The following is a 23,779-nucleotide window of genomic DNA, read 5'->3' as shown; positions in this document are numbered from 1 at the left end:
ATCACTGTAATACCATATTCATGTCATATAAAATCACATTACCCACAAAGTTTTAATTACAACCCCGTTACAATTTATAAAACCAAAGTTTATAGTAACGATTTCGTCAAAGCTGTGCTTTGAAATTTAATTTTGTCGGTCGGCGAACATCATTTAATTATTATTTAAATGGACACGTTGCCGGAATACGTTAAACTTGTATATTTTTAATTTTTGGTAACTATTATTATAAACGAGAAAGTTTGTGAGGATGGAACGAATGAACAACCAAACATCTATGTTTGGTACTTTCACGTAATAACCCCAACGGGTGTCTATGAAATTTGGTACAGACAGAAATTCAAACCCTGGATAAGCACATAGTATTAAATCATACATGTCATCGGTAGTAGTATGACCACACGAGTGAAGCCATTGCCTCTAGCTTGTATAATATAATAATTACTAAGATTAAATGTTAAAAATATGTAATGACGATTCAAAAGTACTTCTCGAAGAAGTGTATTTGAATAAAAAAATGTTTAAGTTTGAGTTTACTTATATTTGTTCAGTTTTACCTATTGTTAATATTTGGTTAATAGTATTGCGTGAAGTTTTCACTTATAATACCACAAGAGCTTCAAAATTATCGGGTATTTTCCGATAGACGTTCGTTGCAAACAAATGAAGGAGTCAAGTTTTTAGTCAAGGTTAAAAAATCACGAGCGCGAAGCGCGAGTGATTTTTCCTGAAAAACTTGACGACTTTATTTGTTTGCAGGGAAGGGAACCTTGAGGGAAATGCCAGATAATTTTGAAGCTCGTGTGGTATTCGGGGGATTATTTTTCCGTCCCAAATGTCGGCCAATAATTTCACAATTGAATTCAACCTGTCAGTTTGACGTCAACTACCAGAGAAAATTTTCAAAAAATTATCAGTATAATACATACCATGTAGGTTGTACCACGTGACGTCGAATGGTGCAATTCTATTGGTCGATATTTGGGTCGGAAAAATAATCTGTTTAATTGACAGTGAGTCACGTCAAAGTACACTGATATAAATGTAAAACAAATTGAAAGCTTCCATTATGTCGCCGCAGCCGCAAATATTGTTCATGGGAGAGAATAATTCCTCGTCTTTGTTGCAATTTCGTTTCATCCGGCTGTCGGACAATCACAAGAAAGTGTTTTTACTCCCTTGCATTAAGGTTCAGAATGGTTAGCACAAATGAGTTGATTTTCACACCGCGAAAGAAGTTAATTTTGTTTTTATCTGTTCGTTTCATTTGCAGTAATCGTGGGCTATGAAACGCGCTGTATAATAGCTTATAGTTTTCTTTTCTCTTTTGGCTTTATAAAACTAATAACAACCAGCGATTATGGCAATCGTTTAGTTTAAATTTTGCGAACTAAATACTTAGAGCTCGTTGTAGCGAAATTTGAATGAGAATTTTCATAATTTTGAAGATATGTGAATGTGATATGAAATTGAAACAAAGATCCCCGATTATATTGCAAAAAATATTTTCATAATAATAACTTCAATGTACAATTTAACATGATGTCTTTCGTAACAAAATTCTTGTCGAGTCATATTAAATTTAATCTACTTAACCTGCAAATATTGTTTTTACGAATTTCCTCGTATGAAAAAAAAATTGAATTGATTATGACAGACGTACATTTCCTACTTTGGTCACGGTTTCAGCCGCTCAAGAAACAGCGGGTAACACGTACTTGGATGATTAAGTGTTATTCTTTTACATAGTCATTATGGTACTTACTGCCAATTGCCATCAAAATCAATTCAGTGGTTCTTGAGTAAAGAGAAAGAATATACGTTTTATACGTTTACTAGTTTACCGCCCGCGGCTTCGCCCACTTTGTCTAAAACCTAATAAATTATATACTAAAACCTTCCTCTTGAATTACTCTATCGAAGAATTAATACAAAAACCGCCATTTTAATGGCCATTTTAGATTGCTCTATAAGTTCTGCTCCTTCATTGTATTCGCGAATGCATTTAATGAGGAAGATTACGACAAAGTGAAAATACAATTAAATTGCCACGTTTTATTTAACTGACTATACTTACTTATTGAAGTAATGTAATTTTTAATAGTTTAATCAAAGATTAGATCTTTCAATACGTTGTTAATTATAAAAGTTATAAATTGAATACAAATAAACAAGAGGAAAGTTTTACTAGTCTTTCGTTTGTATGGATTCTTTTCAACGCGTTACATTACCTATAATATGCATTATTATGTTAAACTGCGATCCGCATAATGCCAATTAACTTGATATAAATTATTATTATGTAAGTTAACAGGGATATAACATGATTTCAATGTGTATGAAAAAATAAAATTAAGGAAAGTCAGTAAGTATACCAAAAATGTATTTCTGTAAAGTTCTTGTTTTATGATGTTTCATAGAAATGAAAATCGTATTCACATACACACATAAAATATAGTACATACTTATTAAATACCTCTGTGATATTTAATGTGTTTGTAGGTTTTCTACGATTTTCCTCGATGAATTATATCGATGTTGCAAGTGCAAAAAACCCAAGCTTTTTCCTCATAATCATAAGTAAGGTGCCACAACTGTAATCTACGGTACAAGGAAAAAATATATTTACCCGAATACGTGAGCTTTCTTCTTAGTTTACCTTGTGTTAAGATTTATTACTGACCATTATTATGAGAACTGTAAATAACAATAATCGTTTATTTTCTTAGCAAAAATAAGGAATATAGTGAAGATTAAAATTGGTATGTTTAAGTTGAGTAATAGCATTTCGGGAAATCTTTACTTATTATTTATCTGAGCATGAATTCAATAGAAGCATTAGGGTATATTATATTCTATGATAGGAGACAGTTACATCTAATAACAATATAAGCAATATTTATTTATAGAATTTTTATTTTTCACGAATCCATACATATTACATAGTCCATACATGGTCCATACCATCTAATATAATAACAAGTATTGCATGAAAACAAACGCAAAACATGTCGTCATATCTTTAACGTCATTACATTTTATTACAAAAAGCACTCAAGCGCTGAATAAAGAGCCACCTGCAATAATACTATGTCAAATCAAGCGAGGCTGGAAAAGAGTTTTTTACGCAACTATAATTTTTAAGTTATGTGAGGTATTATACTAAACAGGTCAAGTGCAAGTTGGACTCGCGACAATCGTGATCCCGTACAAATAAGCTGAAGAGAAAAATAAAAATAGTAAGTCATCAATTCACCCATCCAATTTAGGACCTTGCGAACCGTCGCCTTATATCAATTTTATAATATTTGTGGTAGTAGTGGCAGCAGAAACACATCGTCATGTCAGTGAACTTAGCAGATCATTTTTAGCAGATCAAAAAAAAAAATGTGAGTTCTTATCGCGTGCAGTTGAGTTCTACAGTTCCTGATACTTTTTAGAAATAGTTCTGGCGTTTTTACCTTAAAAAACGACATTTGAAAAAATGATCTGCCAACTTCCCGTAGCAGATCATTTTTAGCAGATCAAAAAAAAAACCCGACATGGACCCGGCTTAACGTGATGCTAAGATGTAATGCTATGACGTGATGCTACGACGTGATGCTACGCTGTGATGCTACGGCGTGATGCTACGGCGTAATACTACGGCATGTGTTACGGCGTGATGCTACGGCGTGATGCTACGGTGTGATGCTACGGTGTGATGCTACGGCATGATGCTACGGCGTGATGCTACGGCATGATGCTACGGCGTGATGCTACGGCGTAATGCTACGGCGCGATGCTACGGCATGATGCTACGGCATGATGCTACGGCATGATGCTACGGCATGATGCTACGGCATGATGCTACGGCATGATGCTACGGCATGAAGCTACGGCATGATACTACGGCGTGATGCTACGGCGTGATGCTACGGCATGATGCTACGGCATTATGCTACAGCATGGTGCTACGGCGTGATGAAATATGACATAAATAAATTTTCTAGTGTTTCATTTTACGCGAGTATTTCTAAAAAGTATCAGGAACTGTAGAACTCAACTGCACGCGATAAGAACTCACATTTTTTTGATCTGCTAAAAATTATCTACTACGGGAAGTTGGCAGATCATTTTTTCCATATGTCGTTTTTTAAGGTAAAAACGCCAGAACTATTTCTAAAAAGTATCAGGAACTGTAGAACTCAACTGCACGCGATAAGAACTCACATTTTTTTTTGATCTGCTAAAAATGATCTGCTACAGGAAGTTGGCAGATCAATAGCTAAAAAAAAAGCTAAGCTAGCCAAAGCTACTGGTTATTATTCTGTGACTCAACCAAACAAATAAACTCTTCAGCTTCATAATATTAGCATATAGATATTATCATTATGTTTATTTATTATCTAATTGTTTAAACAACACTATAATGAATAATCATTATACTTCTTAAAATACAATCTTCATTCATTATAATACAATCTCCTCCTCCGTCTTCTATACACACTCACGAACAAGAACATACGTTATAATTTCATTCACAATATGAATCATACCTCTGCCAAATATTTTCATTTGATTCTAGGAACAACGTAACGTGAATACAATGTGGAGTTTATTTTAAAAATACTAAATTTAGTAGCGGGAATTTTAACAAAGTTCAACATCCAAGCCAATGAGTAACAAATACGATAAATATAATTTAAATGATACAACAGAGAGTGTTTTTTACAGAATAAGAAAACCCAGAGCCGTCATTGTTTTTAATGACTTGTTAAATGCGTGTTTTTGGTTATAGAGGATGATTTAGGCTATTCATATGATAGGGAGCGCAAATAATTTGTTAATATGTTTAGGTTCCTATGCATCATAGACTGCCATATCGATTGAAGATCACGCCCTGGATCGCCCTGTATCAAGTATTAAAAAAAATATTCAATGAAGCTTTCACTTGCCTATCATTTTATTATATGGATATAATATGTAATAACATCGAAATTACTTTTTTTATAACTAAAGGAATAAAGCTCAATCAATAAAGTGTTAAATAAGGGACATATCGATCGAACAGTAACGTTATTACTCTTATCATTCTTATCTTCAAGGATATTGAGGCTAACGTTATCTGGGAAATGCGATTGGCAAATGGCGGTCGGTGGAAACTTCGAGAGCTTTTAGGAAAATATGCATTTCTGGATTTATAGGATCAGTCGGATATAAGACGGGATTGTTGTAGTGATTTCAATGTTTGTTCTTTCTGTTTTTGTACTAGATATTGCGGTGTCTTTGTAGTAATATAAACTTTTTTTAATTGCAAACATCATAACGGAGTAAATAGTTAAGATGTGAATACGTGATACATTTTTTTGTAATGGTACTTCAATAAGGAATAATTCAATGTCTTAAAACTGAGTAAAAAAAAATAAGTAAGTATAGCGCTTGCATTTTTCTGTTACCAAGTTAACGTATGAAGCAAGCTCGATCGCATTATCCTTTCATTTTTCAGTTGTTTTTATTTTTTAAGGGAAAAGCATAATTCATACCCCGAGTATCCTAAAAAATATCACCGCAACTACCATTTGTATAATAAATAAGATAATTTTCTTCAAATCTTCGACGTTTATATCTCTTTTTTGAACTTTCATGTTATAATGTACATTGCTGCTATTTACCTATGGATATTTTACTACTGAACATCTAGGCAATGTATTTGAATTTGACTTGTTTATCATGCGTATGTGTGACGTCACTGATCACCATTGCAGCGCGCCAAAAACGTTCTAAAACATTAAATCGCTTTCCAATCAATCAATGTTTATAGCTTTGTCTGTTAATCTGTTTGTATAGTACCTAATAGTGCAGTTTGTTATGATCTTAAATTAATGTATTTTCAATACATAATAATGCTACGGTGATAAATTATTCAGATAGTTTGGATTCTGCTGTCATTTGTGTGGTTTTATCTTTTATCTCAATTTTATCTATTGACATTTATGCGTGATTATTAATGCGTTGATTTTGATAATTGTTTTATTACTATGTATTAATTGTCTGCATTGCTTTACAACAATAACTTTCCTTACACCCAAATAATGCATCTTTTATTTACTAAATTCTAATTCTTCAATCTTAACAATTTTTTGCTTGCTTCTTTAAGGTGTAACATTAAAGGAGTACAAGAACCACGGATTTAAGTTCACATTGTAAAAATTTCCAGAATCTTTTTGCCTCGACACACATCCGTAGAAGTGCGTGAAGGCGCCTCAACTCTAGCACTTAGAAGTATAAATAAGATACAATATATTCAAGAGAATATATTCTTGCATTCCATATGTAAATATCGAGATTGAATGGTGATGCATCACGGAGGAAAATTCGTTCAACATCCGAGCAATGCTATTTTAAAACGTATGTAATGTTAAATGTTTTATTGATTCACGTTTGTCTGGTGGAAAGGAACGTTCTAGGTGTTCTTTTGTTCGACTTTGGGTTGATACTAGCTTCGGCACGCCGCACGCGGTTTTTCTCGCGTGGCCTGTCGAATAAAATATTCTGTAATTTCTCAGTGTTTAAACTACATTATATTCATATCAATATACAATTCGTTTCAATCGTTTGTTTGTTTTGTTGATAGGTGATTGAAAAAACAAACACATTGATCATAACTACAAATGAAATTAGGCTATATAAAATTAATTTTTACCGACCATTCGTAAAGCATAAAGTAGAATCAATTTCCAATTCAATTCATTGAAAAAAAAAACAATGAATTATTTTTACAAATCTTCTGACTTCGAACGTAAACTATTTAACCCAATTAAGCACCCAATAATAAATTATTATACTACTGCACTACACTTTAGTCCATATATTATAAGCTTAAATCTAGCCTGATACCTAAGTTGTATGCCACAATGTGTCTCCCAGTGCATCATCAATCATTAAATATAACTAAGAGCAGAATCGCAAGTGATAGATGACACCAATCTACGATGGCAATTTACTGTATAATGTGCAAGTCATATTGTATTTATAACAATATCTATGCGACATTAATGTGCGCCATTTTTATATTGGAGTAAAAATTGTCTTCCCCTCATAAGTATCAAAATATTTTGAACTGGCTGTGCCCCGCGGTGTTACTCGCATTGCTCCGCTAATTATTGGACAATACCTATAGCCTTCGTCGATAAATGGACTATCTAACAGTGAAATAATTTTTCAAATAGGAAACGTGATTTTTGAGATTTGAGCGTTCAGTCCATCAAACTCTTCAGTTCTATCATATTAGTACAGATTTTAATGTTTCATCAGCAAATTATGTTTGAATCTATGTTATTTAATGTTTATTTAATAATAATAAACTAAATAAATATCAAAAATTCTTATAACTTAATATTATTAAGTGAAGGTTAGGGCTGAGAGGGTAAAACGTAAATAGTGAAAATATAAGTCGATATTTTTATTCTATTCAAAAACTCAATAGTGAACCCTTCTTGTGGGTCGGTCTTGAGAAGTGCTCTTGTCCTGAAGAGCTTGCATGTATAAGTGTACCTATAGGGTTAATGCCTAGGATTTTGAGCTAGACTAATTAAAGTACACATACTGCTACGAATACGTATGCCCACCGTAGTAATAAATAGCCTTTTGTGATGTAGAACATGTATAGAGCCACAGAGCAGATGAATGTCAAATCTATTTCACTGATTTTTATAAGTAGTATAAATAATAAGACGAAAGGTCCGATTCTAGATGTATGATAGAATAATAGTAGGCATCTTTAAAATCTCCAGCAGAAGCACATACACAGTCACTATGTTATAATATTATAATAACGGTTCAATAGGTAAAGGAATACCTATAGTAATCATTACATTTAAATATGTATATGAGAACTTTTAAAAAGACAATCTTCCGACAGTAATCAAAATAGGTTATTTATAAAACTATGAAACAAACAAGTACGATAAACTCACCAAAAGAAATAAGGCCGCTGTTAAGCATGGTCAGCTTAATGCTATTCGGTATGGACACCAAGCTGGCAGTCCCTGATGGCTTATTGTCCTTTTTCTTTGGTTTCTTCTCAAGGTCATACCGCGGCGCCGACCGCGACCGGTGCTTTCTCTGACTCGTCGCCAGGGACGGCCCCCGCTGGCCCGTTCGGGATGACATTTTAGTATATGTGTAGTTCTTAAACACACATCACACAAACACTAGGTATGAACACTGCACTATCACTATTGAATACTCATTGCACTGCACGGTTGGGATCTGGAACAAAGAAATAAATCTTTATTTCTATGAAAATATAATACATAATCTTTTAAATTTGTGAGGAACACTGTCTGCTTATTATTACGCATACTATCATCACTAAGTCGATTTTCATGAAATTTTGTAGAGTTAGGCGAGAGTTTGAGAATGTATGTGTATATAGACTATTTTTGTCACAAAAACTAAATAATTTGGAAAATCCAAAAGTGCACGCCTCATAATTTTTTTTAATAAATATTTATTAATTATTATTTTTGTTTATTTAATAACAATTAAACCACATCGAATCAGACCCTGAAAAATGAAAGGGTTCTATTCCTGAGCATACTCAAGCGTAAGAGAAAAAAAAAGACTCGATTAGTAAAGTATTTCGGTCGCTATCGTGTTAACAAGAAAAAGGATCCGCACATACAGACACACGGACGTCCAAGACAGAACTTTTTTAAACTGTTTTTTAACTAGTTTAAATAACAAAAATGACATCAAAAATATCATGAACGTTAAAAATAGTGTTTTTTCTTAATATGTGTGTGTATGTATTATCTTACAAGTGCAATGTATGATACATAAAGACATTTTAAGTTTGAAAAATCAGATGTTTTGCGCGAAGTGACAGTAGTACCCACCTCAACGCTTCGCTTATGAGGCGTGCAATAGAGTAGAATTCTTAGAGTATTGAAATGCTTTCAGACTTAAAAATACAATAATACGTAATAAAATCATACTTCCTACTAATATTAATATAAATGCGAAAGTTTGTGAGGATGTGTGTGTGTTTGTTACTCTTTCACGCAAATACTACTGAACCGATTACAATGAAATTTAGCACACATATAGAGGGTAACTTGGATAGGTTACTCTCTATATGTGTGCACACATAGGATAGGTAACACATAGGATAGGTTTTATCCCGGAAATCCCAGGGGAACGGGAACTATGCGGGTTTTCTTTGAAAAAGCGGGCGAAGCCGCGGGCGGAAATATAGTCATTTATAAAGGATTAAATACTTGAACTTAAAAGCTCTAAGGATGTGTATCATCCAATTTCCCCAATATTGACTTCAAAAGAAACCATTATTAATATTTCCTATTAAGGAATTTAATATTTTACCTCTGCATTGGAAAGCGGTAAGAGTTTCCTTTCAAATTAATTTCCTCTATTTGCGTTGGTTGTTGGCATTATTCAAGATTTTATCGCGAAACACTTCTGCATTTGGACCGTGAGAATATTTTAGTTAGCTAAGTATTCTAAAGTTATATACAGTATGCATAAAACATGGCGTTAACGGGAGTTCGACCCACTTACCCAGCTTGCAAACGAAATGACACGTCGATGAAACTTAATTAAAACTACCGTCATTAAGTGTTTATTTATGTCATCTTGTTTCCTAGAATTTCTCAAGTTGTTTTCATCTTTTCATCGGCTTGGCACGACGGCTTTTGTTAATAATAATGCAGTACTTCTTCATATTTTCGACGAATAAGTATTTTAGTGAAATTGTGAAATAAAATTGAGTCCGTTAAATTATGCCGGAACAAATTGGCTTTTGTTTCTCTCAGCAGAAACGGGGCTCCCTATTCGGACTATGTAGGTACTTGTCATCACAATTTCATCAAAATTAAAATGAATCTTCCGTTAAATACTTTATTTTGCATGTTTAAAAGTACCTATTTGAAGATATTTCGTATGACACTTGTCTGTTTTAAGTTTCATCTTATATTACACTAGCTATGCCCCACAGTTTCACCCACATTGCTCCGTTCCTGTTGATCTTACGTGATGATATTTAGCCTATAGCCTTCCTCGATAAATGGGCCATCTAACACCGAAAGAATTTTTCAAATCGGACCTGGTTCCTGAGATTAGCGCGATCAAACAAACAAACCCTTTAGCTTTATAATGTAAAGTATAGGTTTTGCATTGATACAACTGGAAATTTATATATATTTCTCAAGAAAAATAACGTTATTGCTCCCCACACTCGCTCTACAATCCGCCCAAACACTACACCTATAATTTTTACCCTCATAAACGCGATATCTTCATACAATGACCACGGACGTTGTAAACCATATTGCGTGGTAGTGATAGCGTTAACAGATGCCTCTGTTTATTGTAAACTATTACATTCAGCTAGCACCACATTAAACAACTATTAATCGTGATTAATAGCGTTTGCTTCGATAATCTGAGAACAGCGGAATATTTTATTTGGGAGAAAGTTGTTATACGTTTAATTATATGTTTAACTAGTGTCTAAAAGTGGATACTATAGATTTTCAATGATAGGAGAGTTATGTTCTGTGATGTGTCCTGGTACTTCAAATGTTTTTATTTACTTAAATGAAATACTTCAAAATATGTTTTCACATAATATTTTATCGTAATAGCCGCATTAGGCAGTGTCGTCACGACAAATAGATGAATTGATATCGCATTAGAAATATCAGAAAATCAATTAAACTCTTTTTTTTAATTTATTATGCCTTAATGAAGAGACCTGATTTTCTGTAATACGACGAGGTATTCTTTCATTACACATGTATTAATTAAAATTACGTTTCGTTAATTGTTGAAATAAGTAAGGGAAATGTATTATTAATTATTAATTATCAATATCTAAAGCTATTTTGATCTAGTGTTTACTAAATAAAGCAAACAAGACCGTAAACAATATAATATCATGTAAATAAATAATCTTCTGACTTAGGATTCGTCACGTAGGCGTCATATTGTAGAAAAACAAGTATTTTCTATCCGTAATAATAATGTTGGAAAAATTATCACTACTCACTACATAGTATGAAACAAAGTCGCTTTCTTTGTCCCTGTATCCCTATGTATGTTTAATTCTTTAAAACTAGGCAACGGATTTTGATGCGGTTCCTTCAATAGGTAGATAGAGTGTTTCAAGATGGTGTTAATATATTATTTATTAGGTTTAAGACAAAGCGGCTTTTATAAATTTCTACGAAAAATGGATAAAGGACTAGAATTTACGCGAAGATCTGATTCAATATCCATTAGGAGATCATAAAGTTAACGACGTTTTCATTGATTCGAATCCCAATATCTTTAGAGGCTGAAATATATTTTCAGTCTCGTATAAGCTGATTAATTTTGTAATCGAAGCCATCAATCTCGAATATTGACAAGGTGCAGTGTCAGATCCGCGAAATGTGTGATACTAGTTTCTCGCCCTGCCTTCGGGTGGACGTTTACGGTTTTTTGTAAGTTTTTGCATGGTTAACTGTAATTGTAAAAAAATAATTGTATTTCTACAAGCGGAGACAAATTTTAAAAATAAAAATCTTTAATTCAGTCGGTAAATAAAGTATGAAAATAAAACCCAATAAAAAAAATAACTTACTTGTCCGAAATTTCGATCTTTGTGGATTTTAAAGTTTATGAAATAACACATATACATTTTAAATATTCACATAGATTGCGAAAGGTTTGACTGTATAATAAATTCATTGAGAAGATATCATAAGATAATAACATATACATATTTTATTGTAACAGTAATACGCAACGGGATTTGCATGTTCTAAAATCTGAAAATAATCAATGAAATGTGGCAACATTATTATAATGCCTCTAGGTTATTGCTTAATAAATAAAATGGTGTGCCCTATTATCATGAATATTATAATATAATGCGACGTATTATAAGGAAAGAATATTTCATCAAAATCATAAAATAATATCGTTTGTAAATGTAAATTATTTAAATCTGATAGTTCAATATTTATTCAACTTACTAGGTTTTCAAGACAGCGTACATAATTTTGTTTGAACAATGAAAAACACAATGAAATATTAATTATACATTATAATATTATACAAACAAGAGGAAAAGTGCGTAATAATCTTTCTTATATATAAAAATGAATCGCAAAATGTGTTGGTAAGCGCATAACTCGAGAACGGCTGAACCGATTTCGATAATTCTTTTTTTATTATATTCCTTGAAGTACGAGGATGTTTTAATAATTATGTAGAGAAAACGTAAATATGTACCACGGGAGAAGCCTGGGCGGACCGCTAGTACATAATAACTTTGATATAAAATATACCTAAGCAAGCGAATAAAAATTTCGCCAATTGAGTGTTTTTGCAAATGCTACTTCTATCGTACCTGATATAGGTTATCAAATAATTTTTCCTTTAAAACAGCTTTCAAGGAGTACTTATAATATTGAATAACGCTCTTAAGCCTTGTTTGAAAAAACGGTATTCATAAAATATAATGGTAAAATATGTAGATACTCGGTAATTCGCAAGAAAGTTGACAGGCAGCCTAAATCCTTATTAACCCATTAACCACCGAACGGCCCGATCGGGCCGCGACACAATAGATTTTCTATTGTGTCTGTGATTCCGGGACTGAGGGATTAAATATGGCCGACATTATTTCCTTGGCCGAAAATAATATATTGTCAAAGAGATAAGATCGAATCAAAATAATGGATGTTGATTTGAGCCACAAAGACTCCTTTACTCAATATCCTGCTAAAGGTACCTTCTCATTCTCCTAATACTTCTGTTATGGAAAGATAAATTGGTTTTAATGAATGGGGCGCTTAATAAAAATGGTTTTAATCTTACCTTTTGTTTTATTCTTTTCATGTTCTTTAACCTTTTGGTAAAGGAAACCAGTAAGAAGGGTAATAATTTGAAACAGACATTATATTTCTTTTCCTTAATCTATTTGTAACATAAGCATTGCAAGTTATAAGCTTTCGTATGATATTATGACTTTTTCAATTCATTCAACTGCACCTGCCTATTCGTATAAAAATGATACTCCCTATTTTTTTAACATGAGTATTGTGTCTATGACTGATAAGGAATTAAACCATTAGAATATCCTTCAGTATTAAACAAAGCCTTCATGCACACTAGAAGCGAAGTGAGAGCGAAAACGTTTCATAGATACATACCTATTATAATTAAAACTATCGAATAAATATTTTTGGCTGAAAACATCGTTAAAGTCCTCTGCAAGTCAATTAAGAGAAAGTAAAAAGTAAAGTAGTTATTAAGCAATTCTAACAATCAGTCAATAGTTCTATTTCAGTTGATTTTCCGTCTTATATAACCAAAAATCTTTAATAGAGTCAGCATTATTAGGTCAAACGGTCTATAAAAGCCAACTAGAGCCACTTCTCGACGGAAAGCGTGTTGTATCTTCAATCAGGCCTTTCTATTGTTCTCACATCAAATAAACCTCGAGAACTTTTAATTATTAGTATTTTTGTGTTTGGTATTGTTATATTATATGTTTTGTTTCTTTTAAATAGTTGCTGATGCACGCAACCAAAATTATTAATAAAAACATACACAGACAATTTTATTTTTTAAATAAATGTGTTTTGTTCTAAAAATCGGAATGCACGTGTACCTAAAACAAAACTTACGTAGACTACAATTGTATTATACCTAATTAGGTTTATTCAATAAACACTTCCATTTATTTATTTGCATATTAAAAATGTATAATATTATACATTGATTCGTAACTATAATGAAAGAGCTATGATGTGATTATTTTTAGTTATTATATATTATATTTTGATAAGTACATTTTGTTTCACACGCATGAAGGACCTTCAATTTTGCTACATCATAGCCAAACTACATAAAAACTAACCTAACCGTAAATAAGTGTGAGAAATCTATACTTAATATTATAAAGCTGAAGAGTTTGTTTGTTTGAACGCGCTAATCTCAGGAACTACTGGTTCGATTTGAAAAATTCTTTCGGTGTTAGATAGCCCATTTTTCGAGGAAGGCTATAGGCTATATCATCACGCTAAGACCAATAGGAGCAGAGCAATGCGGGTAAAACCACGGAGCACGGCTAGTAAATAATAACCATACATATAGGTACATAACCCTACCCACTAAAATATTTCAACTTCCTATATTGTCTTACGGGCAACCTTTGATCTTCGAACGAAAATAATTGACTGACAGCATTTATTGAGCCAGCAAAGGAGTCACAAAAGAACAAAATATAAACCATGTATCAAATTCTTAGATGCTTTATTAACTGTCTGTCTGTAGAGAGTTTTTTCTACGCAATATTTGTTTTATAATAGAATTCTTAGTATTGTTTTCTGCTCGTCTGATTATATGTTATTACATATTATATTGTATCCACTGGGCAGATTTTGATAAAATTTTAAGTGGTGATAGACCAATATAGGTTCCATTTTATTAAATTCATAATCTGGCTACTAACTCGTCTAGATAGGCTTTGAAAAATAGCACTGCATATCTGGTAAATACGTTCAATAAGCTAAATCAGTTTTCCTGTATTCCCAGGGCGAATCGACCTTTGTTATTTTATTCCACTTACCAAAAACACCTACTGCTCGAAGCTTCCAGATCTCGCAAGATTGATCACGTTAATCCCTTTCACTGTTCAAAGAACTAATACAAAAACATAATTGGGTTTCTAGGTCATGGCTCTGATATAAGACGGTGATAAAACACGTAACATAATAATCCAAAACCACATCTGTGGACATTTGTCACTGCCATTCGCAAATAAAGTCTCTTGGGTAATGTTCACGCGTTTTTAACAAACGATTAACGAAACGTCATTAATCTTTTGAACAATTATATTTTGTTTTGTATTTTGTGTAAATTCTATAACCTCCATGGATTATTTTCATAGTGTTTTTTTTTTAACTTCGCTGACATAAACCTCCATCCTCTGTGGGCGCTTATTCTGAAAACAGTTCAGAATAAATGTCCACAGATTCGATAAAGCGAAGGTTTATAATAATTTAAAAATCAGAATGGAATGCAATAACTGGCCACTTACAAATTTCGAGTGCGGCTTTCCCGCCATTATCAGAAAGCATTCCAAATTCAAACACGGATTGAATGAGCCGGCCGGTAGACCTTTCAGTGACTCCTGTAATGTTGTTTGGAGTGACCGCGTCAGCGCTTTGATCGCAAGCCTTTTGAATTCCATTCTACGTATTTAGATATGTGAGACCGGGAGATGAAATTATTATTTGACTTCACGAAATTGTGTGCGAAAGTTATCTGTTTTGTTCAAATTTTGATAGCCATGAAGCCGTGTTCGAGCATTGTAAGCGGTCTGATATTATGTAGGTACTCATTGGTTATAGTAAAGTGGTACCTAACATCATACAAATTAGTCGTATAATATGAACCATAATATAATAATATGTTTTTATACAATAATTTGAGTCTTATTAATTGTACACATTTTCTAATTAACTTGCCAATAGACACTTTCATATTAACTATTATACTCATGTTTTGGTTAGCTGACATAGGTTAGAATTAAATACATAAAGGACCTGAAAAAAAAAATATTTTTTATTCGAAACGTTCATATCTGTATCAATTTTCGTAACAGCGAGATGGTTTTGATAAAAAATACAGAACTTTTAAATATTTTATGGAACCTAAAAATGAAGAAAAACTTTTCATAATTTTATCATTTTGTACCGTTTTTATTTAGATAAGGAGCACTAACAGTCGATTTTAAATCAGGGACAAGGGTATAGGTCAATTCCCTTGACCTTTTTATTAAGTCTCTGGAAAATAGCTTGTGGGGCTAATGGATATTTAAGTATCGCTAGTTACATAAAATTGTAAAAAAATATAGTAAAAACACATCTTTATTAACATCGTTTTATTAACTCACTAGCGGTCCGCCCTAGCTTCTCCCGTGGTACATATTTACGTTTTCTCTACATAAGAACCATCCTCCTATCCTAAAAAATAATAATCGAAATCGGTCCACCCGTTCACGCGTGATGCCGTGACCAAGGAAAACGGGTTTCATTTTTATACAGGGTGTAATCGTTAAGTCATTACACATTATTTCATTTCATTTCATTTCATTTCATTTCATTTCATTTCATTTCATTTCATTTCATTTCATTTCATTTAAGTGTGCACAGGCGATTATTCCGTAACTATTGCAGATATCAAAAAACTTTAAACTGATATTGAAAGTACTATACCTAATGAGTAAAATGACAATAATAACTTTTTAAAAATAAAACGAGAAATATCCAAAGATGTTACATGAAACGCTACTTAATAATTATCTTATTAACGCTACTTAATATTTGATAAAGGCTCGACCTATTCCTTAGCTTCGAGATTAAAAAAAAAAGGCGTGTGGCAGTCGGGGACTGCCGCGGTAAAGCTATTGCATGCTATGCCTTCAAGCCACACCTCCGCGCCCGTCGGAGTGGGGAGCGTGAGGTTTTTCGTTACTAAATTTCTGGATTCAGCCCCGCGATAGAAGCTATGCAATAGCTTAAAAACAATTCTTTTCATCAATACATGATGCCAAACATTTAAAACCTTGTCATTGACCTCACACTAAATTAAAGTATTTTTAAGAATACATTAACTCAGTAATTAGAAATGGTCGCCAACAGTATTATCATCTTATTCTGCGACTAAAAATAAACAAAATGTCGCTGACAGTATAAAAGTTTTTAAAAGCAGGTCACAACTCACAGTGGAGGGTAATTTTGTGTTTTACACTCGAGTTGACACCTGTACAGTATTATGTATTTTGTTATTATATGTACTAAGATATGCATTGAAAGAAGGATAGTTTGTATGTAGAGTGAAAATAATTCAGTCTTAAATAAGCAGTGTTTGAATAATAGAGCGACTGTTTTCAAAAGTAAAACTAATAACATTATACCTATAAGTACGATAAAAATTATAATAATTATTATACAGGGTGTACCAAAAAGTAGTGATGAACGGAAGCTGAGAGGTAGAGGACCTAGAGGGCTATCCGAATCACCCCCATGACGTTTTTTTCAATTTTTCACCTATCGCCGAGTACGATGATATTTTCACTCATGCTGACGTCAATGATTGCGGAAGATGCTTGATTTTTTTTGTGTGCTAAGCTGAAAGATAGGCCAATTCAGTATAGTAACATTTACTATCGTTAGATCTTTGAATGGAATAAAAAAAAGAATTAAATGGCAAGAAAGATAAAATTACCCAGTATGTTCACCACTTCAAGGGCCCGTAAATAAATAAAATCACATAAAAAAGTTTTCCATTTGACTTTTAAAAACTTGCTCTATCTATCAGATAGCTACCCGAAAAATTTCATTTAATTATTCAGAAGGCTTCAATCGAAAAATTTTAATCTAAATGTGGTAAGTGCAAAAATTGAATTAACATGATGATCATTAAAACCAATAAATAGGTGTTTAATTACCAGAAATTTTTAAAATAACCACGCTGTTGCTCAATGCAAGTGCGACATCACCGTAAAAAGTTGTCTTTTAAATGTCTGAATGCCCTTTTATCATTTTTAATGGTTTCTTCTGCTACTATGAATTTCCGGGTTATTTCGTCCAAATTGTGGCAGTCTCAGTAAGTGTGCACAGGCGATTATTCCGTAACTATTGCAGATATCAAAAAACTTTAAACTGATATTGAAAGTACTATACCTAATGAGTAAAATGACAATAATAACTTTTTAAAAATAAAACGAGAAATATCCAAAGATGTTACATGAAACGCTACTTAATAATTATCTTATTAACGCTACTTAATATTTGATAAAGGCTCGACCTATTCCTTAGCTTCGAGATTAAAAAAAAAAGGCGTGTGGCAGTCGGGGACTGCCGCGGTAAAGCTATTGCATGCTATGCCTTCAAGCCACACCTCCGCGCCCGTCGGAGTGGGGAGCGTGAGGTTTTTCGTTACTAAATTTCTGGATTCAGCCCCGCGATAGAAGCTATGCAATAGCTTAAAAACAATTCTTTTCATCAATACATGATGCCAAACATTTAAAACCTTGTCATTGACCTCACACTAAATTAAAGTATTTTTAAGAATACATTAACTCAGTAATTAGAAATGGTCGCCAACAGTATTATCATCTTATTCTGCGACTAAAAATAAACAAAATGTCGCTGACAGTATAAAAGTTTTTAAAAGCAGGTCACAACTCACAGTGGAGGGTAATTTTGTGTTTTACACTCGAGTTGACACCTGTACAGTATTATGTATTTTGTTATTATATGTACTAAGATATGCATTGAAAGAAGGATAGTTTGTATGTAGAGTGAAAATAATTCAGTCTTAAATAAGCAGTGTTTGAATAATAGAGCGACTGTTTTCAAAAGTAAAACTAATAACATTATACCTATAAGTACGATAAAAATTATAATAATTATTATACAGGGTGTACCAAAAAGTAGTGATGAACGGAAGCTGAGAGGTAGAGGACCTAGAGGGCTATCCGAATCACCCCCATGACGTTTTTTTCAATTTTTCACCTATCGCCGAGTACGATGATATTTTCACTCATGCTGACGTCAATGATTGCGGAAGATGCTTGATTTTTTTTGTGTGCTAAGCTGAAAGATAGGCCAATTCAGTATAGTAACATTTACTATCGTTAGATCTTTGAATGGAATAAAAAAAAGAATTAAATGGCAAGAAAGATAAAATTACCCAGTATGTTCACCACTTCAAGGGCCCGTAAATAAATAAAATCACATAAAAAAGTTTTCCATTTGACTTTTAAAAACTTGCTCTATCTATCAGATAGCTACCCGAAAAATTTCATTTAATTATTCAGAAGGCTTCAATCGAAAAATTTTAATCTAAATGTGGTAAGTGCAAAAATTGAATTAACATGATGATCATTAAAACCAATAAATAGGTGTTTAATTACCAGAAATTTTTAAAATAACCACGCTGTTGCTCAATGCAAGTGCGACATCACCGTAAAAAGTTGTCTTTTAAATGTCTGAATGCCCTTTTATCATTTTTAATGGTTTCTTCTGCTACTATGAATTTCCGGGTTATTTCGTCCAAATTGTGGCAGTCTCTCGTCTTTGTAGTATCCCCACGGAAAAAAATCAATAGGGTTTATGTCCGGGGACCGTGCAGGCCAGGTTAAAGGGCAAAGATACCCTGAAAGATGGATTGGTCGTTGCAGCCTGCGCATGCGCCGGTACGCCTGCCTTAAAGCCTGGCCTCCACGGTCCCTCGAGCTAAACCCCATTGATTTGTTTCAATGGGAATACTAAAAAGACCTCGGCTACTTGAGAGAATGCCACAGTTTGGACGAAATAACCCGGAAATTCATAGTAGCAGAAAAAACCATTAAAAATGATAAAAGGGCATTCAGACATTTGAAAGACAACTTTTTACGGTGATGTCGCACTTGCATTGAGCAACAGCGGGATTATTTTAAAAATTTCTGGTAATTAAACACCTATTTATTGGTTTTAATGATCATTATGTTAATTCAATTTTTGCACTTACCACATTTAGATTTAAATTTTTCGATTGAAGCCTTCTGAATAAATAAATGAAATTTTCAGGGTAGCTATCTGATAGATAGAGCAAGTTTTTAAAAGTCAAACGGAAAACTTTTTTTATGTAATTTTATTTTTTTACGGGCCCTTGAAGTGGTGAACATACTGGGTAATTTTATCTTTCTTGCCATTTAATTCTTTTTTTTTATTCCATTCAAAGATCTAACGATAGTAAATGTTACTATACTGAATTGGCCTATCTTTCAGCTTAGCACACAAAAAAAAATCAAGCATGTTCCGCAATAATTGACGTCAGCATGAGTGAAAATATCATCGTACTCGGCGATAGGTGAAAAATTGAAAAAAACGTCATAACTCCGAAAATACGAAAAATCGCATAACATACATGGGGGTGATTCGGATAGCCCTCTAGGTCCTCTACCTCTCAGCTTCCGTTCATCACTACTTTTTGGTACACCCTGTATATCTTAATTAAAGTTTATTATTCATACTCTGTATTGTTACCTCTTGATGGAACTGAATTATATAGTTTAGATTAAAGAAATAATTTTTTTGTCTTATTAACATTTTTGTGTATTTTATACTAGCTGCGCTCCGCGGTTTCAACCGCGTGGCTCCAATCCTGATGGTCTTAGCGTGATGGTATATAGCCTATAGCCTTCCTCGATAAATGGGCTATCTAACACCGAAAATAATTTTTCAAATCGGATCAGTAGTTCCCAAGATTAGCGCGTTGAAACAATCAAACAAACAAACCCTTCATCTTTATAATATTATAGTATAGATTGGCGGTATCTATATTTAAATTTAATTGTTCGGGCATTTATTATAACACGCCAGACCAATGGTGCTCTGGTTAAATCATAATATTCCAACGCTGCGATATGAATGAGATTTTCCTGCAAATTTGTAGAACATACAAGATTTCCCGTGGGTGCCTAAGTTTGTCCCAACAGTATTATCTATTTCGTAAATATAATTATGTAAAAGATTTTGTTAGCGATTTATGTTTGATATTTATTTTTACAAGTACTTTTTATGATTAAAATTTAATTTTATTAATCAAATATGCTCTATTCATCTAATTTGCATAATTACGTACCTAAAAATAGGATCAGTTAGTACATTTTACCTACTGATTTTATTTTAAGTTGTTGCAATATTTTCCTATTCATTGTTAGTTATAAAGTACGTAAAATCATTCCAAAAGATAATTAATAACTTGAAACACTTCACAAAACCCAACCCCTTCTTCCTCTTCACAATATTACCCAGAAATATATTCACAATCCACATTCTTCGCCTTTATTATGGAAAACTTCACTCACAAAAATTACAATCTATATAATCTTATATATAAAATTCTCGTGTCACAATGTTAGTCTGCATACTCCTCCGAAACGGGTGGACCGATTCTCATGAAATTTTCTGTGCATATCGGGAAAGTCTGAGAATCGGCCAACATCTATTTTTCATATGTACCACGGGCGAAGCCGGGGCGGACCGCTAGTATTATATAAAACTCAAAGGTGACTGATGTAGTGATCTATCAACGCACAGCCCAAACCACTGGACGTATCGGGCTGAAATTTGGCATGCAGGTAGATGTTAGGACGTAGGCATCCGCTAAGAAAGGATTTCCCGAAATTCTTGCGGGAACGGGGAAAAACGGGGACGCACGTACAAAGTCGTGGGCGGAAGCTAGTTTCCCAATATTAACCTTATTTAAAATCCTTGGTTTGCTTATACAATACATAATAATATTAGGTGAAATAAAGGTAACGTTTGAAAGGGTCCCTTATTCTCAGGGGCTATCAGGGAAGTGTGGATATTAATAATTCTACAACTGTCGACTTTTTTCGTCACATCACTCTTATGTTACCGCTAAAGTCTCAAATTGGGTTATTTGATAATGCTTTTTTTTCTGTATATTTTAAACTAGGGATGTAACGATACCGATACCGATACCGATATATCGGCCGATATATCGGCAAGCCGATATATCGGTATCGCCGATAATAAATCAACCGATACCGATATTTTTTTATTAAATTCTTTCTTTTCTTTTATGTTTTTGCATTGTATTCATTCATATTGTTTTATATTTTCTGTTTCTGTAATAGTGTTAAAGAAGAGCGGAACCTCCTGACACAAGCATTTTATTTGCTTACTAGGAGTGCTCCAATCACAAATTTGTTTATGTAAAGGAAAGAAAGAAATAATTTTGATTATTTTTAATTTTTAACGTGATAACGTTTTTAAAATCGTTTTAGTCGGGTGACATGTTCATAAACTTGTGTCACACCAAAACCTCACGAGCGCGATCGCAGGTATAACGAGAGAGAGACGGACCGATCTCCCGTTTCATCTCGAGCGCTGCCACTGCATTATGTTATCACGTAAACATCTCGATCGTAAACCTACTTTACAAACAACCAATTTTTTTGATATCAAATAATTCAAAAACCCGCGCCCAATGAACGATGCGGGAGGCCGCCCGCGCGTGCGCACTTTGTTTTCTGAAAAAACTCTACCAATAGTAAACTTTTATTAGGTACTGATTGTATGTGTATTACTTAAAGTTTAACTGACTTCGTAAAATAACAATACTAAAATAAATGGTTTTGTTGTTTTTTGATTTGGCATTTTTATTTAAAAGAATACGATTAACAGTTGTCTATGTTAAATGTTGGTAACTTTTTATGCATAATTCACTATTTATTTTTCTACCAAGCCATCGATATCGGTATCGGTATCGGTATCGCCGATACATTACTACAAATATCGGTATCGGTATCGTATCGGCAAAATCATGTATCGTTACATCCCTATTTTAAACCTTTCTTTGTTATTTTGTATAAATTATATTTTGTATTTATATATATCTTTTAAAGTACGACACAATATTTTTTGGAAGTGAAACTTTTTGCGTTGAGAGTAAAATTTCGAGTTCTCGTCATGGAGTAAGGCGACGATTTTGGTACATTTGAATCTTGTCAAAGAAGTTTCACTTCTGAAACGTTTGCTCGGTACACACGCTGATTAGATTTTTATTAAAAAAAATTATTCATGAAATGTTTATATTTTCGGCTTAAAATCCTTCTCGTTTTTTATTCTAAAGGAATAAACTTAATGTATTGCAAGTTTAAATGGAATTCATTCAAGTTAAATCGAAATATACACAATGAAATTTAAAGAAAGGAAAACTTTATAATTGCATCGATAGTCGAGCTTTGATGTTTTTGCAGATAAGCGATGTAATGCCTTCAATTTAGCAGATAATTTCAACGTCTAGGAACTTTAAATATCTATTTAAGAATCATATTTTCAATCCTTCATTAATAGTTTTATAATTTTAGTTGAAGTGGCTCAGCTTTGAAACCTCGTAAGCCATCGAGCCTTGAATGTTATTTCTTATTTAATTTAGCCTGATATAGGGTCAATGTACCACTAGCTGACCAAGCGCCAATACATGACCGAAATTCAAATATACGCGCCAATTAAGAAAATACGGCAGCCCCAGATAATAGTTTATTGTTTTTTCTATAAAGCAACATCATCTATAAAATAAAAACAAACCTTGCTGCGATTGGTCGGAAATATTGACATTTTTTCAACACGAAGATGTAATTAAGTAGGTGCCCCGTAACATTTTTTACTAAGAGTTTTTTATCGGGAGTTGATTGGGAAATCTTAATTTATCTTGAATGCAATCGATTACTCTTTATATGTCTTGTTATAGGCATAATGTTGAACCATTCTGTTATAGACTTTCGGCTTCATTTTTGTCATGAACAGTTTTTCATGATTTTTAACGGCCTGGTTATCTTTTGGAGCAACGAAAACAATTTTTCGCCTATTGTTGACCAGTATGGTCAGCTCTTGGTTCTTTATATTTTGCTAAGAAAGACTTGCTTTGGTTTGTGCTTATACCTACCTAATTTAACAAACCATATAAGCCGTAGTTAAGTCATAGCTTTATGTTGCATATTTCCAAAAGCTGACCATCGTAAGATTTTTATACCGAACTTAGTTGATCAGGTTTCGGGGCCGAGAATATTATTAACCTTGAGTTGTCCACTTGATTTCCGTGACCAAGTGGTTTGATTTCATCAACCTATCTTTATTTATTAAATAATATATTTATTTATTAAACAAAACTAATGTTCGAAGAAGGACATTTTGTCCAT

The 23,779-nt window shown here is 33.0% G+C and overlaps 1 protein-coding gene across 1 annotated transcript in view; it reads right to left on the bottom strand.

Moving 5' to 3' along the window:
* The window catches only part of Ptp36E (protein tyrosine phosphatase 36E), a 158,685-nt gene that overhangs the window by 77,996 nt on the left and 56,910 nt on the right, over positions 1 to 23,779 (bottom strand). The window contains exon 2 of the mRNA XM_089705177.1: positions 7,959 to 8,253. Coding sequence (XP_089561303.1) covers positions 7,959 to 8,154 — 196 coding nt within the window. The 5' untranslated portion in view covers positions 8,155 to 8,253. The remainder of the gene's footprint in view (positions 1 to 7,958; positions 8,254 to 23,779) is intronic.

The sequence above is a fragment of the Colias philodice genome, chromosome 16 (assembly GCF_061535455.1).
Source record: "Colias philodice isolate Cphi_HAF_F1 chromosome 16, ilColPhil1 Martin Lab GWU primary, whole genome shotgun sequence".
NCBI lineage: Eukaryota > Metazoa > Arthropoda > Insecta > Lepidoptera > Pieridae > Colias > Colias philodice.
Note: the sequence above shows the minus strand (reverse complement) of the source record. Positions and strands in the feature narration are given on the sequence as shown.